Here is an 18,318-nt window from a genome sequence, read left to right as displayed (position 1 = left end):
TGGGAGATGAATCCACACTCTCTGGAAGTAGGGTGGAATAATGGGGTTAGCATTAGGATCGCCTGGCATCCACACAGGTGGAACTTCCCGCATGGGAAACTGACCAGACGCATCTAACTGCCTCTCAACGTCCTCAACAAACAAGGCTTGAGGTATAGGAGTGGGACGGAAAGATAACAACCGCTCAACAGCACGTCGAACGTTGGTATCCACTATCAGTCCGTTCGAGAACTGAAGTTGAAGATCAGACAAAGCGGTCAACACCTCTTCAGGTGCATCGGCCGATATCTGATCACGCAAAACTTTACACATTTCTTCGAAAACAAATCTTTGTGTTGGTACATTGAATTGACAGAACGTATCAAGTACAATACGTGGAGGATTTCTAAGAGGATGCGTCATCCAACCCATCGCCATGTTATATAGCGAAGCGCGTTCCCTACCACCGGGAAGCTGACTACGTCTCTGAGGACCATCTGAACCAGCGGACCCAAGGACAGGTCCAAGAGAATGAAAGAAGTTAGCCGCAACAGGAGAAGTACGACTACGAGTAGCCGAAGAAGTATAGCACAAGGGACTGACAAGAGAAGGAGTAGAGACAGGAGCAACAGCAGGAGTTAGTAGAGCAGGAACAGTAGCGGGAGCAGGAGTATGCGGAAGTGGAGGAGCAGTGGGAATAGCAGTGGGTAAGGGGGCAGGAACAGTCGGAAGAACGGGTGCAGGTTGAGGAACAGGCTGAAGAACAGGTGGGGGAACAGGTACAGGGGGAACCACTGGAGCAGCGGTACCCTGTACATACGGAGGTGGCGATTTCAGAAGATAAGACATTAGCGGATCCTCAACTGGTTCTTCCTTCTTATCCGACTCCGTAGGCAAAGCAGGATAGCATTTATCTATGGACATACGCTGTAGCCTATCAAACACTTCCTTTTCCTTATCCTCCTTATCACGCTGAAACTGCTCTGCTTTCTTTACAATGGTAGCAACACCATCTCTCTGATTACGTTTAGTCTGTCTGATCTCCTTCTGTCGGGCTTCTTTACGCCACAACCGAAAGGCATCAAACATGGCCGGCCTTGACTTTTTCGCAAATAATTTAGCCTCTAGATTATCTAAGATTGGAGTCTCAAAGCTACCATGAGGTGGCCAACTAAGGACACCATCCTTCTTAGTATACCGAATCCAATAATCATTAAAAGTAATCGGGCCTAGCCCGTGCTTACTGTAGAGCTCATAAGTGGGAGTTCCAACCGGAGGTATCGGACACGAGTCCTCCAGTCGGGAATCCGTACCACAACGTCTGAAACAACTAAACAAAGTACAGCGACCAGGCATCTTGCACACTAGCCGTTTTTCACAAACTTCAAGGGTTACGGGATTTACCAAGTCCCAGCAAAGAGCGAAAACCCTCGGTTTTGGCGTCTGCAGTCGTCAAATATCACAACAAAGTACCAAGAACCACAAATGCAATGGAACCATGCAACAACCAAGTAACCACAACCAAGAACTCTGGGAGCGACCCACAAATACTTAACTCAAAGATCGATGGCGTCACCAGGAAGGCCCGTCAATCGTCTCGCTATACCAAGGTCTACGCCAGGCGCCAAAACAGGTCTACAGTCAGGGCAGCAGTCCGTTGCAGCCGTCAGGAGGCGGAAATCTTCGCGGGAAAAGTCTTCGGGCCACTTATTTCGACAACAGGATCGATGAAGCGGAGTGCACCTTCCCTCGGAGATTTCACACGAAGTTCCTCACGATCATCGGGCTTGGACCGGTACCACTGATGCAGCCCTACGTTGGGCGCCAACTGAAGGACTGGGTTATTTAAGACCCAGCGGTGCCAGGGGACAACACCTGAAACCTTCGTGGGTAACCTGCTCCGGCGTACAAATGACAGAGACACGGGACACTTCCTTCGGCGTCAAAGATTCGAGCTTTATTTACTGCAGGGAACACAGAAATCACGGCAAGTACAACGCGTGCTACTTGTGGAGACTGCTTCAAATTGGTTCTGTGGATCGCTCCTTTTATACATAATTCACCCATAGGTTTACATGGTACACAAAGGTTTATGGCTTGGTTCCCATAGTTATTCCCCAGAGGGGTCGTTTTGGTCTCTTTGATACATTCAAGGTCCGGAACATAAGTGCGGAAACATTTGGTGGTTCCCAACTGAAAAAAAACATCTTCCCACCATTAGTGCATTCCAATCGGCAGTAAAACAGATCGAAGAAGGAACAAGGACAGGTGCAAAGGAAGATGGAGACAGTGGGGAATTGGAAAGGGTGTAAAAGGGGAGGTATCGGGAAACACGAGCTCCTGGCATCAAAGGGACGTGCCTAATGAGATGCACGGCTGAGACAATAGACCGGCACGGCAAGATGAGCCTCGAGCGGGGCCATTTGCCTTACAGTATCACCCCCCCTCGTCATAAAGACACTCTCAAAGGACATGTGTCTTCCGTACATCTCTCGGGAATCCCAGGGTCGCGAAGCGGACAGCGTCCGTTCGCTGACTACTTGAGGGCAAGAGACAAAATGGATGCCATATCTAAGATGGAACCCGTGGGTACAGATAGAACATCCCACATAACAGACGAACGGTTTAGGTTAGCACAGCGAAACTGCATACACCCACTAAACTCGTCATTTGGGGTTCATAGATACCAGACTCGACCATATTCGTGCGAGTCAAAAACATCACTTACAATTGTCACGGAACTCAGAGGTCCCTCAGGTTTGAAGTAGAATTTTTTCCCCAACTTAAAACGCGCCACAGGGCGTGTTTGCACACATCACGTCAGGCCCCGCCCCCTCCCTTCACCACTGTGTAAACGCGCCCTGTCACCGCTCTTAGTTGAGAGATTAAGTCCCCTTCAATACTAAGGCTCCCTAGGGTCAAACTAGCCCGCTAGGTACCTCCAGTAAGTGCCACAGAGCTACGTTGCAGAGAGGTGTAAAAAGGGGTTGGGCCTCTGAACACCTGTCTGCAACGCAGCTCCCTGGTGCATACTGGAGATACCTGTTGGGCTATTTGGCCCTCAGGGACCCTCAGTATTGAAAGAGAATTAATTCCCCAACCTAAAACGCGCCACAGGGCGCGTTTGCACAGTGGTGAAGGAAGGGGGCGTGGCCTGAAGTGATATGTCGAGACAAAAACAAGATTCCTTTCTGTGTATTCTAACTTAGTTCTCAAGTGTAACTTGTAAACAATGACACCTTTCTTGAAAACTATTCTATCCCCAACTACTCATATACTCGTACATAAAACAAATCATAACATAAAATATATCAAAACAGTATTTATCAAAAAAGGTTTCATCAAATGACTTAATATAAACAGTTTCTTACACATAAAAAATTCATACATATGTATTCATAAGTCACAATAAATGATACTCGGTACATAAATATACAATGATCAATTAAAAAGCCAGTTTTGTCCTGTGTCAATGATAAGTAACATCCAATCGCGACTGCATCGGTTCGGGATTAGTGTCCAGTTATCTTTGAATTTCTCATCTTTTACAAATAACCCAGGTTCATTGATGATTTGTAAGCCCTTGGGAATGACCCCCTTCTTGCAGTATTGGATAATAAATTCTGCATGAAATTCTGTTCGAATCATTTTTTTCTTAAGATTCCACAGTTTATTCCACTTGTCGTCATCACCTTTTGATAGGGTGACTGTATTAATACTTTTAGAAGACCCTCCTAGGAGTTTTTTACATTGATCTTCTGAAAACCCGAAGGTTCGTAATGTATCCCTAGCTTAAGTTTGAACTCTCTGGCTACAGGAGCCGAGGTAAGACAGGAAAAAGAGAGAGTTTCGGCTGGCAAGCAAGGACAGATTATTGTTTTATGATAAACGACTCTATGTGCCAAAAGGGCCTTTACAACAGCAGGTTCTTGAATGGACTCATGATTCCGTCTTGGGTGGGCATTTGGGACAACAGAAAACTCTACAAACAGTGTCAAGGTATTTTTGGTGGGACTCTATGAGAAAAGACACTGAACAGTACGTCTCAGAATGTTTGTACGCAAGCCAAGACTTCACATCAAAGACCAAGTGGGTTACTCAGACCTATACCCACTCCTCCTGCCCGTGGCATACTATTTCTATGGACTTTATAGTCGAAATGCCTCTCAGCCTTGGTAATACTATGATTCTGGTGGTGGTGGACCATCTGACTAAGATGGGTCATTTTATAGCTTTGCATAAACTCCCCACTTCAGGCGAATTAGCTGTGGTAGTGTTACAAAACATAGTGAGAGTACACGGCATCCCTTCCATTTTTATCACAGATAGGGGGTCCCAATTCACGTCTAGATTTTGGAAGGCCTTGTGTGTCATCTTGAAAATAGATGCTAGACTCTCTACCAGCTACCACCCTCAAACTGATGGTAAAACAGAGAGGTTAAATCAAACCGTGGAGCAATACCTGAGATGCTTTACACTACAACACGGAGAGGAATGGAGAACATTACTATGGACTGCAGAGTTCGCTTACAATAACGCCGAGCACTCGTCATTAGGATGTTCCCCTTTTTTCTGCATCAATGGTTATCACCCCAACATGTTGCCATTAGAACTGCCAGGAAAATCGGCTAATCCCACTATTCAAGAACATCATGCACACTTGAAACAGGTCTTAGTTGAAGCCAAGGCACACTTGGAAAAAGCCAGGGCTAGGGACAAAGCTAACGCCGATAGGAAGAGAATTCCAGAACCTCTTTACCAGCTGGGAGATAAGGTTTGGTTGTGTACTAAACATTTGAGGATAAAGGGTAACACACGTCTTCAGCCCAAATTCGTAGGTCCCTATCTATTTGTTCGGATTATCAACCCTGTAGCTATGGAGTTGAAAGTCCCCTCCCTATGGCGTATACATCAGGTGTTCGATGTATCCCTTCTCAAACCTTGCCTCCCAGGGTCTAGAGTGCCTGTGAGACCGGTCCCTATAGATGTGGATGGTGAGGATGAATATGAGGTTGAGGCTATATTGGATTCTAGGAGAGCGAGGGGTTGAGTGCAGTATCTCGTGGGATGGAAGGGGTATGGCCCCGAGGAACGCACGTGGGAACCCAAGTGTAATTTACATTGTCCGCGTCTCCTACGATGATTCCACACCTTGTATCCCCGTAAGCCTGGTGGTCCGCCGAGACGTCGGACGTTGAGAGGGGGTTTTGTCACGATTAAGCCATAGAGCAGTGAGAAAGTAGACAACTACATATCCCAGAATGCCTGAAGCCTTGTCCTATTTTCCTTTCCCTTTCCTCTTGCCTATCTAAACCTGCTCCTCCCTTTCTCCGGTGCTTGTCACCTGAGGACTTCCTGGATTTCCCCAAGCCGAGTTCTCTTGTTTGTTCTTCCCCAGGTTGCTGGGGTTGTTGTACGAGAATTTTTTCGAACCGCGCTGGAGAGCGTTAGTGTTTGTTTACACTCTGCATTGTTTCTCGACATTGGAATCAGCGCTGGAGCGCATTCGCGGCAATAGCAGGACCTAGTGGTATTCCTTGTGCCTCGTGATAAAGAACACAGAGTAACAAAGGATTTACTTTTTTTCATCTTGAAGAATATTTAAACGGAAAGGAATTGATTTTTGATAGATGTGCGGTATTGACTGAGACTGAATTTGCCATCATTTTGCACCGCTGTTTCTGAAGGAAGAAGCAGCGCAGGATTACATGTTTGGCACACCTGAAATCGCATGTCCTGCGTAATCGTTCTTATGGGCAGCTAAGTACAATTCTTTTGACCTTTACTTATTGGCTAAACATCGGAAAGGTCATGCTGTTAATACCTGGAGGATTCATTGACATTGAAAAGCCTATAGACCCTTCTGATTTCTTTTCTTTATTTTTCCATTTTTGAACTGTTTTTGCTTGGAGCTTGTGGGGCAGTATATTCTGTAAGTGTGTAGTTGGATGTTTCTTACTTCATTGATACCTCCTTCACAAGGGTAGGGAGGGGTTCACTTACTGTTTGTTTGTTTGTGTCACATGCAGGTACTCAGGGGCGCCTAGAGAAGCGAAGACTGTTACCTCCCCTTCACGTCGAGTCTTTTGATTTACTGCACCAACGTTTTTGTTTCCTTTGTCCCTTTTTACCCTTTGCCGGCTATGGTATATATCTGTAGAGCTCTATTAACAGACTCACAGGTGTTGCCAGAGTAGGGGGATTCGTATCCTAGCATCACTCCTGTTGTATCCGGCAGTTGAGGTTAGTGAACCTCCACTCTGTGACAATCAGCGAGACCTTAAAATGAGGAATTGGAGTGGGCAACCCTGCCTGGTGCCATGATGTATGGCGACTGGATCAGAGATAAGGCGCCCAGTCTGGACCCTCACCAAGCGGCATGCATAGAGCAGCCCACTCAATAATAATAAGTAATTTCCAAAGCCAAATCTATATAACACCTGAAACAGATAAGACCAGTCTAGGGAGTCAAAGGTGTTTTCAGGGTCTAAGACCAGACAGGCAGCATAGCAATAGTGTAACAATAGCCCCCCAGCCCCACGGGTGGCTCCTGCTCCAGGGGGCCCCCTCTAGCACGTTTTGTTAGGCCACTGGGTATAAAGCGTAAAGTCTGGACATAAACTCCATGATCCGATAAAGCCTGTTAAGATTTAACAAGGTACATCGAACCCAGAACAAAGTCATTTTGTTCCAGATGGATCAGTTGAGGGAAAAGGGGGAGCAACTGACTGGCTAGAATCTTGCTAATCATTTTGTAATCTGTGTTGAGAATGGTTAGGGATTCATAAGAGGAGATCAGTGGGATCCTTACCTGGATTAGGAGTAGACACAAGGAGAGCCTCCTTCAGCGGGGGGAAGACTGCCATACTCAATGGCCGATTGATTTAGCTATTCCAGTTTGGGACAAAAAGGTCAGAAAATTCCAGTAGAACTCCAAGGGCAAGCCATCAAGGACAGGTGTCTTGCCTGTCGAGAGCAGGGTTCCCCGTATTTCCTCTGGAGTGATGGATGCTTCGAATTCCAATCGCTGTTCACAAGAGAAAAGCAGCAGGTCCATATCGTCCAGCAGGGACTCAAGGATCTCACAGAGGCAGCTTTAACGGTAGGCCGTATAGCGCCTGGTAATGACCAGTGAAGGCAGCGTAGGGGGGAATGATCTATCAAGAGAAATATCCAGTACACAGTTAAAATACCCTCTACCCAGGGTTCATTTCTCCATTGCTGGAAAGCCTGGCCAGGAAAGAAGGCTGCTACAAGTTTGGGGCATTGGCCCTACCCAGGGCTATTGTGGACCTCTCCCGGCTTTCATGCACCACCACATATCTGCTCTCAGCATCAATAAGAGTAAGTAGATGGCCAGAACCGAGATCCAGGTCACACCCAAATTAGTGCCCCCTGAGAAAAGGCTGAGTAGCCAGTAGAGAACACCTGCCTTCACAAGCACCCCTGAAGTCTCTGAGCTTTGGTCTGCATGAAGTGCATCTCTTCTCTTGTAAATGCTATATGCGTGTTTCTTCATTTTAGGTAGGCAAAGACTGCATAGCGCTTAGCTACTGTCCGAGTGCCCCTAATGTTCCATGTGACTATGTTGACCTCAACTGGGGACATGGCCCTCTAGCAGCCATGCAGTAATGAGGAGAAATCAGTACAGAGAAGTACAAAGAAGAACCTGCCCCAGAACAGCAATATTTGCCCACACCATCCCATCAAGTATTGCACGATTAGTGGGCGACCACCCAGTACCCTCTGGCCAATCACAATAATATATAACTGAGTGCAGTAAACAAACATCCCCGTCCAACTTGGAACAACCATAAACCAACAAAGCTGGAGAAGGCCAAACCATATGAGCTTCCATCAGTGGTAGTCTGTGGCTCTGTTGCAGAGCAGAAGTCTAATGAGAGTGATGAAGTGATAAATATGATTATAATTTACACAATATATTTACTGATTTAGACACAGAAACTTAAATGTGCACTTTGCACAAGCTGAGAAAATGAGACCGAAACTGAGAAAAGTCGAAGTAACAGCACCATAATAGCATGCTTGAATGTGTAGAAAAAGATACATTTAAAAGCAAAAAGATTAATATACTTACTAATAAAGTGTTATAACAGATTACTTATAAAAATAATAATGAGAACGTTGAAAAAATAGTGCAGTTTTTAATGACTAAGCATTTCTATTGCTTTCATTGTAATGCATCATAAAGTAGAATGTGGTACAAAATGTTAATAAGTGCTACATTATTGATATTTGCAGTACTGATACTTGGCATTATTAGGATCATGAGAATTTAGAAACAATTTTAGAAAATTATTTTTTAAGAATAATTTGCATGTATGTATCTTTAGAATTTTATGGTAGTAGGCCACACTTAGCTCTAGTCATTTTCTGTACAGTTATCACTGACAATATTACCATTATTTCTTTATATGAAATGCTTGATTTATTTCGTTATGTTTTAATCTAATTATGAGTTCATTCCATTAAAAAAGAAATGTTAACTTTAAAAGTGTTTAATTGACTTGGTTTTCCTAAGCTGCATCATCCCTTTTGACATTTCTTCAAATTTTGCTTTATCTGTTTTGCATATCCGACATTTCGCATGACTAGGGATATTCTTCTAGTGTTCATTGTAGAGTAAGTTGATGTGAACCTAACCTTTGAAACTGACTCCACAGAATGCAAAAAAGTATTTTTCTTCTGTCAACTAACCTGTGAGAATGGAAAAACAGTTGTTTCTCATGAGCTGTATGTGAAACTATGCTGGAGTAACAAAATTGTACCTGATGATCAAATGAACAACAACGTGATGATCAAACCATTATGGTGTGATGACTGATGTCACAGGAGTGTCATAAAGACTGTAAAGGATGAGAACCCAAAGGAGGGGCACGGATGCTCTTTTTCAAATGCTCTTTTTGAGGGTAGCTCACATACCTTTCCTCTTGATGAACAATCCTCTTAGTTCTTACTTTTCGGACCACCTTTGGGTGCTGCTGCTCTTAGCAGACTGTTTGGAATCCTTCTTTGCTGATAGCCTGTTTTTTTTATGCCCCATGCGTGTACCCCCTTGACAATGATCTTGCCAGCCAATCTCTTTTGGGCTGTCTGGTGAGAAACCATATTTGAACTTTTCTGATGTTGCTAATTTCCCCCTTTAGTCCATGACTCACCAAGTAGTGGACTTTAACTTGATTCTTTTGTTCCTATTATAGAACTCTTTGAATTCTGTTAAAAAACATCCTCTTGCCTTCCAATGGTGGTAGGAATCTATAACTTTTAATCATCCTCCACTGGATTTGAATTTTGACTAACCGTAGGGTTTCATACTACCTGCTGTAAGATTCTTGACTGAAATGCTGAAAATGTTACTTATATGCATTGATTTTGGATCATTAGTACAACAACCAAAAAATCTAAAATGTCCTGTGTCTGTTAGTGTGTATTTATGTTCATACCATAGAAACTGTGCATATGAGATTCTGTTTCATAGATGCTTGACAAAGAAAGAGTAGTATATAGGCGCATATTTGAACATTATCTCAAATTTGTGAGTTGGCTACCAATTAATGGTCCTCATTGGGTCGTCAATGGGTTTCTGGACATCATAATTTCCCACCCCTCACTATTTCGGAGAAAGATCCATCAGAGGACCATTGCCTCAGTGGTAAAGTGCAGTGATGCGAGTTTTCTAATCGTAAATAAGAGCCCAGTGTAGTTAGAGAGAGCAAGTAGAAAAAGTTAGAAAAAGGCTTCTACTGGATCAATACTTCTTACTTGACTATCGCTGTAACAAGGGGAAAAAGCAGACAAGCGTGGGGCATCACCACTCGCAGTTTAGTTTAAAACACACCATTCGAAGTCTGTGGGGTAATCAATGGGGGGACTCGTCAGTATCCAGGGCCAACAGGTGAGGGTTTTCAGAGTCAACATTGCAGAAGACCTCTTCCGGGGTCTCTCATGTGCGGGCTTCATGGTGGTGGGAATGAGTTGCGGAGGATAATGCTGATCTCCTATCTTTTACCGTCTGGTGACCTGAGGTGTAGTCAAACATGGCAGGAGACCTGGGCAGGGCAGCGTCTTGAGTACCGGCAGCGATTACTCCATGAAAGGCCCTCTGCGTGATGTCCCCAGTAGTGCCCAGCACCTCTGAAGTCAACAGAGAAGTGTCAACTCCCCAGGTCAGCCAAAGGGTTCACTGGGCCCTTAAATTCCCTCTTAAGGGGGAGAAAGCGACAAATGTAAATTAGGTCCATAGAACTGCAGCACCAGGAAGTGCCCACCCCATTAAATTGGATCCTGCAGCAACCAGAGCCAAGTTTAAGTCCTGTATGTTGAAAATAGCCACATGGATGAGTAAGAACTTCCTTCAGCTCAACTCCAATAAAACGGAGATTCTTCTGTTTGGGAATGCTGAGGAACTGTGATCTGTGGACTGGTGGCCTATGGAACTTGGGGATGCACCTTGTCCAAAAAAGCAGGCAAGGAACTTGGGAATTATGATTGACAATAAGCTCTCTATGGAGGAACATGTGAAGACTGTTTCGGGTACATGCTTTGGAATATTGCGACTGCTGAGAAAGATTTTTCCGTGGATCCCCCTGGCGGCCAGAAAGACCCTAATTCAGGCACTGCTAGTCAGTAGACTAGATTACGGTAATTTACTATTAGTTAGAATGAGGGAGGATCTATCATAAAAGCTGCAAGTAGTACAAAATACAGCAGCGCAACGTGCTCTCAATAAACCGGTACGCTCCCCGTCATTACCTCTCTTTTGACAATTGCACTGGGTGCCCATTAGGAAGAAAGCCGTTTTTAAGCTCTCGTCTACAGTGTTTAAAACTCGTCAAGGGACCGGCCTTGTCCCTGTGCGCCAACTGAGATCAAGTAATCGGAAACTGTTCTCTCCTGAGAAAATCAGCAAAATTAAAATGGGAGGACCAGCATTCTTGCATCTTGCCCCCTTCCACTGGAACAGATTAACAGACGAGATCCGAGCCTGCACTACCCTGGCGCAGTTTAAGAAACAGCTAAAACATGGATGTTCTAACAGTCATTAGCCACTGGTAGTGTGCCACTGAGGCACCGAGAGATCCCTTGGGGATGATTTGTTGGGCATTATAAGTCCTAATAATAATACCTCCACCTGAAAATCAAGGCCCTCTACGAAAACTCCAGCGGACAGACTCCAGACACCACCCTCCTCTCCGCCATCGACAACCAGCCCACCATCAGCACCTGGAAACTACCACCGAAGAAACAGCCATGATCATGAAGAACACCCACACAGAAGCCCCCACGGACCCCTGCCCACCACACATCTACCATAGAGCCGCCACACCATAGCACCCGAACTATGCCGGACCATTAACGCCTCCTTCGAATCCGGCATCTACCCGACGACTGGAAGCAGGCTGAGGTCAAGCCCCTCCTCAAGAATCCTTTGGCTGACCCAACGGACCTGAAAAAGTACCGGCCCATCTCTCTCCTTCACTTCGTAGCCAAAGTCACCGAGAGATTCGTCAACGCCCAGCTGACCACCTTCATCGAAGAGAACGCCATCCTCGACTCCTCCCAGTCCAGATTCCGCAGCAACCACAGCACCGAGACCGCCCTCCTCGCCGCCACCTATGACTACCGCATGCTACTCAAACAGGGCCACACCGCAGCCCTCATTCTACTAGCCCTCACAGCAGCCTTCGAATCCGTCTACCACTGCACTCTGCCCGCCAGACTCCACAACACCAGCATACGGGGAACCGCTCTTGTCTGGATCCGCTCCTTTCTTGCCGGCAGAACCCAAAGGATCAGACTCCCACCCTTCCTCTCCGAACCCAAAGAGATTAACTGTGGAGTACCCCAAGGATCCTCGCTCAGCCCCACGTTCTTCAACATCTACATGGCCCCCCTCGCCGCCATCGTTAGACAGCATGGGCTCAGCATAGTATTCTACGCCGACGACACCCAGCTCATCCTCTCCCTCATGAAGAACCCCGAAGACACCAGACTCAGCTTCCAGGAAGGAATGGAAGACGTCGCGGCCTGGATGAGCAACAGCTGCCTAATGCTCAACTAGGAGAAGACAGAGGTTCACGTCCTTGGACCCTCCTCCACAGCCTTGGACAACACCTGGTGGCCCTCCACCCTCAGAAACCCACCCACTCTGACAGACCACACCCAAAACCTCAGAATCATTCTAGACTCCTCCCTCACCATGACTCACCAGATCCACGCCGTAGCCTCCAACTGCTTCAACTCCCTCCACAAAACCTACAAGTGGATCCCCCCGAAAGCAGAAAGAACGTCACCCATGCACTCATAACCAGGAGACTGGACTACTGTAATGCCCTCTATGCCGGAATGAACAAATCCCTGCTACACAAGCTCCAAACCATCCAGAACACCACAGCCAGACTCGTCCTCGGAACCCCACGACATGAGCACATGAGCCAACACCTACGAGACCTCTACTGGCTCCCCATCGAGAAGAGAGTAACGTTCAGGCTACTCACCCATGCCTACAAATTCCTCCACAACATCGGACACAAATACCTCAACAAAAGGGTCTCCATCCACGTACCCAAAAGGAACCTCCGCTTCGCCCACCTCGCTCTGGGAGAGACCCCATGCATCCGCAGAACCAGGCCAGGGAGAAGAGCCTTCTCCTACGTCGCACAAAAGGCCTGGAACAAGCTCCCAGTCAACATCAGACGCTCCCCCACTCTGCACACCTTCAAGACCTGTTTTTTCGACTGATCCGGAACTGCCCCCCCCTTCCCCCTCCCCCCTCCCCCCTCATCACCTTGAACCCCTCAAGGGTGAGTAGCGCGCTTTAAAAACCCCTGAATAATTGATTCCGAGAGCTCTGCTTCCAGCCTGTGGCCTGGAGTTGTCGTTCAGCTCTCTGGTCGGGGGGAAGAGCTGCCCACAGAAGCACAGCTGGGCGGGCTGCCCAGAGCTCGGTACCCCAGGTCCACAAGGGCCCGGGGCGACACAACCACGAAGGTCAGGCTAGGCCTCGATGTCCGGCAGAGTGTAGGGCTCCGCTCTGGATACACTCCAGGTAAGCTTCACAAGCTACAGAGAGCCACAGGCCAGTAGCGTAATCTTAGGGATTTTTCGAGGCCCAGTGCAAAAAATATTTGGGGGGGCCCTCTTAGGAACAACTTTGAATTGTATTACCCATGTTAAACTAATTAAAGCCCTATGTTGCTTATACGTTAAAGGTTAAGACACATGTACACAAAAGTGAGCTACAGAGAAACTTAATTTCCCCATGGAACCCCTTTGAAGGTGAGGCCCTGGGCGACTTCCCACTTTGCACATGCCTTAAAACGTCGTTAGCTTAGATGTTTGTCGAAGAAAGGGCCGAGGCATGGAGCAGAAGGGCTATGTAACCACGCCCAAAGATGCACCTAGCGCCTTCTTTTGTTTGCTCTATAGCCATGCTACACAGCATTGCTAAAAGCCACTTGCAAACACAATTGTTTCCACAGGCAATACCTATTGGCTTTGCCAATGCTTTTGTTCGTATTTAGGTATTCGCTTATTTCCCTCGTTTACATTTGATTGTCTGTATTTCTCGGCCTCTCCAGACAGGCTGTCGTTACCCGTTATAAGAGCTGATGGGAAGGTGAACAAACCGAGCCCGTGCAGCGCCTCACAGAGACCTTCACTGAAGGGGTTTGTTATGTTCTGGGCAAAACGGTTGCAGGTGCTTTCTAGCAGGAGTAGTGCTCCGAGCGCAGCTGCTTCTCGTTGCCCCTGCGAGGCGGGGAACGATGCCTTCTCCTTGAGGGTTCGGGCTACAGAAAAGACGCCCGAGTTGTCCAATAAGAAAGCGCTCCGAAAACAGCACAGCGCAGAGAAGACGCAGCATTTCCCCTGGGTTACCAAGTATTATTACACAGCACCGGGCTCAGGGGAAGGGAAAGGTGCAGGAAGAGACAAAACACCGGAACAGACGGGTCTCTGAGAGCGCAGAGACGGCAGAAGGTACAAGAGAGACCTGAGGAGAACAGGGGAGGGGCGGGGCACTGAGGGGAGTGGCAGGGCCGGTGCGAGGTGCGGTTTGGATGCTCAAGAGAGTGTTTCTGCGCGAGAGAGACAAAGAGTCGAGCGAAGGAAGGAGAGGTGAGGAAGCAGAAAAAGATATACACGAAGTGAGAAAAGATCAGAGTTACACGAACAGCAGGAAACAGACTGAGCCGTATCACTGACAGCCACGAGGGCCATCAGTCTGTGACACCATGAGTGGGAGAGTGGGCGATCTCAGTCCGGCGCAGGCAGAGGCTCTAGCCAAGGTAAGTACCCATCCATCCGTTCTGTCCGTCTGTCTGCCAGGGTATCCACCCGGGCGTTATTATTGTCCGTCTGCCCATTCTTCAACCAGTTCATCTGCGTGTATGCCCATCCTGTCCACGTCTCTTCCGGTTGTCCACCTCTCCCCGACCATCCCTTCTTCCTATCTGTCCAACCCTGGTTGCCCCCCACGGTTTGTTCATCCTTCACACCTATCTGACCCTTCTGCTTGTCCTCCTGTCCATAAACCCTTCATTCAAATTCATATGCGTTTCTTCAGCTCACCCATCATCCAGCCATGATTCACCCGATCTCCCCTCACTCCTGTCTGTCCGTTTGCCCACCACTCCTTCCCGTCCACCCAGGTGTTCTCCTTTCGTCTCTATCCTGCTCTCTGTCCGCCCACGGAGTCCATCGACCCCTTTTCGTGCTATCCGAGTTGGTCCTTCCTCAGTTAGAGCCTCCTGCAGACAGCACTCAAGGACACTTACTCCCAGCTCTCCACTTCAACGTAAGCCTTTCTTCCCCAGTGGTCAGCTATTCTGACCAATGAGACTCAGGGTCATCTTAGGTTTAGACAGGACCAGACAACTCTTATTTTGGGGCCCCTTTTCGGAAAAGCTGTGATTTCTTTTTTACTATTTTCTTCTAATTCAGGTTGACATGATATAACAAAAACACTTTCAGAAACGTGATGAAACAAGAACAGGTAACATACGTCTTCTTAGTGACTACAAACATCCTTAACATGACCTGGGGCAAAGAGAGAGCAAGTGAGTGATGTCTAGAGGTGAGACAGAGCGAAGGTTCACTTTCCAGAGGGCCTTTAGAAGGTGGGGGTCCTGGGCAATTGCCCACTTTGCCCATGCCTTAAAACATCTCTGCATAGACTGTCACTGGACCAGTGCGCCAATTAGTGCTTCAAACTGTCCGGTACTGAATCCCTGCACTTCTCTAATTTGAAAGGGAGAGTACCTGCACTTCTTGGCACCGCTGCAATACATTTAATGTGAGAGTAGAGTACTAGCACTTCCCAGAAACAAACATATACACTTTGACGTAAAAGCAAACAGGTACTCTAAAGAGCAATTACCTACATTTTTTAATTCAATATAAACCACTAAACACCAGGGACTTCTCTTTCAGATGTTCACAAGACTCAGGGCCGGCCCTAAATCGGATTGGCCGGGACAGCGCCCTGGGAGGGGTACGAAAGAAAATGTGTGTGTGGTCGGTGTGATGTGACCTCAGGAGGTGGGAGGAGGGCAGAGTCTTGATGGGGTGCTAAGAATTAAACTGATGTACATTAAGGGCTGATCACAAAGTCTTTAAAGGGACCTGATTGAGAATAACTGGGATGGTCGAGCTGCTGTCTGTATGACACTAATGGGCATATTTACAATTACTGGCGCATCCCTGCAAATTAGCAGGGATGCGCCCGTAATTGTGCACCATGCCTCCACCACCCATGATGCGCCGCATTTACAATGCAAAAACAACAAGTGATGGACCGAATGTGGATCAATGTCACACATTCCCCCAGTCAAAAGATCTGGGCCCAAATCCATCGTTTTTTTGCACTCCACACCACCCTGGGTTAGACAATGGCGATATGCAAATCAGCTCTGACCCTGTTGCCCCATGGGAACAGTCCAGTCCGAACTACAAAAGCCATGTCCATGTCCTGTTGTGTTTGCATTTACAATGCGGCGCACCATGGGGCAAAAACGGCACAGATGCATCACGCATTTGTGCCGTAAAGGTATCGCTTTGCTGGAGTTGCGTCGCATGTGCGACGTAGCTCCAGCAATGATCTGGGGGGCCCATTCTACTAATGCTGCGTCAAGCCTTACGCCTGCTTCAAGCAGGCGCAGGGTTTTGACGCATCATGGGCCTAAAAGTGACTGAGTGAAATCTTGTAGATTTCACTCAGCCACTTTTAGGAGGCGTTCCTGCGCCGGAACGCCTCCTTAAGGTGCGGGGCTTTACAACGTGACGCATCTAGCAGATGCAGCACGTCGTAAATAGCCCGCACCATGGCGCATCTTTTGCGTCACTGCTGCGTCACAAAAGTGACACAAAGGCAGTGCAAAAGAGGCGCAAGGGGCTTTTAAATCTGCCCCTAAGTCCCTCTGAATATTGGCGCCCCGGGCCTGGGCCCAGCTCGCCCATGCCCAAGACTGACCCCGACAAGACGGACACATTTTAATCAAATGGCTTCCAGCAGTCTAAAATTCGATGCATGTCAAGTGGCTGTGCCAGAGGGACACCAAAACAAAATGTCAGCCAAAGGGAAATGAGACTACAGTAATTACACATATGTAGCCTAAAGCCCAGGAATTTAATTCCATGCTACGACATAGAGTGCCGAATATCTCCTCTGTCCAACATACAGCCAACGTAACATCAGGACAGATTAAAATACTGCAGTACTGGAACCCTAGCCTCGCTACTCTCAGGATTGCACCAATCTAAAATCCACTCAACTGGTCCAGAATGTTCAGGCCAGATTGGCAGTAGGCCTAAGCCACTGGGAGCACGCCACACTAATACTTTCACAACATCATCTGGCTCCTCCATGACCCCAGAATAATGTTAAACTGATTTACAATATTTTGTAAACTCCGTCATACCTACCAACACTCGATTCCATCTAAGCTAGCAGCCGTGCGCTATATAAATTTCCATAACATTAACATTTGGCAAATGCTGCCACACCATGATTAATGCTAAGTTTACACTAGCTACGTATAGATAAAACGGAGCACCACACTGGCTCGGCTCATTAGCATCTAAAATCTGACCCAACTAACCTATAGACCATAAATTATGAGGCACTTCCCATAATGACTCGGTGGATTGAGCAGCTCCTTCTTGACCACCTCATCCTACCTATTTCTGAGCTCCCCATCAAACCTTCTTTCGTATCTGCCTCTCCATGCACCCCACTCTGCTTCGACATCTGTTGTTTGCTTCACTCTCTATTAAGGTGTCGGGACACCCCTCTTGTGATCTGGTGGCGACCAGTGTAAAACATGCATTAAATAAAAGTTACATCTGCCGCCTGTCCATGAATGTGTCAGTGTGCTGGTCTCAGCGTCCAGTTTGTCCATACTTCTGTCTATATACATCTGTCTGTCTTTGATGTCTGTCACACAGCAGTCATCTAGCTGTGTGTCCGTGTAACAGTGACTGTAGATCGATAGCAAGTGATACTCACCTATGAACATAGAATTTAACAGTAGTTGAGGCCAATAAAGCACAACAGTTCTTTCCTTGTGTGTTCTTAACAGTTCAGACAGACGTTGCACAGCATCTAACATTACACATGACTTCTTGGTGCTTTCTACACAGTTTTGTCCCTTTTTGTTTATGCCTGAAGCTTAAATGCCTCTTAAATTCAATAACTTGTTTTTCTTCTCTTATTATGGTACTTATTCTTTAAAAAAAAATCAAATATTATGCCTGAGTCTCCAGTATCACATGGGAGGCTATAGCTTGCCTCTAATTCATATACATTTTGTAAGAGTTTGGAAGTCTGGCTCCTGTATTCCAGTGTGAAGCGGTATAATGCCTTAAGAAGCACAGGTAAGGTCTCCAGCACCCTAGGGCGCGGTCTAAGGTGCTACCTCCTACAAACTCGCTCTCCTCTCCCACAACCTAACTTCTGATCTCTGCCAGCAGGGCTTTTTGGGTGTCAAATTCTACTCTCTGGTGAAGGTCTGTTCTCTACCGGGCGTGCCTGCTTTCCCGTGCATGGGTGTATGCTGTCTATCCAATCTGGGCGTTTGGTGCTCTTCTGCACAAATATGCCCTCCTGGTCGAAGATCAGTGATTCCCTGGGTGTACGTCGTGATTTTAGCCCCCTTTTCTCTCCCATGCAAGGGTATCACTATCTATCTTTTTTTGTACCCCGTTGTCACTGACAGATTCTTCACCCTCCGCCACCAGCATGTGCAAGCCTCTACCCCAGCCAGGACCTGCCTCTCCCCCACCCAGCGCGTGTGACTCCCTTTGCCATCCCCTTTACTA

General features: G+C 47.1%; 1 protein-coding gene across 1 annotated transcript in view; it reads left to right on the top strand.

Annotated features, from left to right (window-relative positions):
- The first annotated feature begins 14,104 nt into the window (after window positions 1–14,104).
- The window catches only part of LOC147679625 (SEC14-like protein 2), a 269,075-nt gene continuing 264,861 nt past the window's right edge, over window positions 14,105–18,318 (top strand). The window contains exon 1 of the mRNA XM_086943202.1: window positions 14,105–14,288. Coding sequence (XP_086799328.1) covers window positions 14,235–14,288 — 54 coding nt within the window. The 5' untranslated portion in view covers window positions 14,105–14,234. The remainder of the gene's footprint in view (window positions 14,289–18,318) is intronic.

This window comes from Lissotriton vulgaris, chromosome 11 (assembly GCF_964263255.1).
Source record: "Lissotriton vulgaris chromosome 11, aLisVul1.2, whole genome shotgun sequence".
Taxonomy (NCBI): Eukaryota; Metazoa; Chordata; class Amphibia; order Caudata; family Salamandridae; genus Lissotriton; species Lissotriton vulgaris.
Note: the sequence above shows the minus strand (reverse complement) of the source record. Positions and strands in the feature narration are given on the sequence as shown.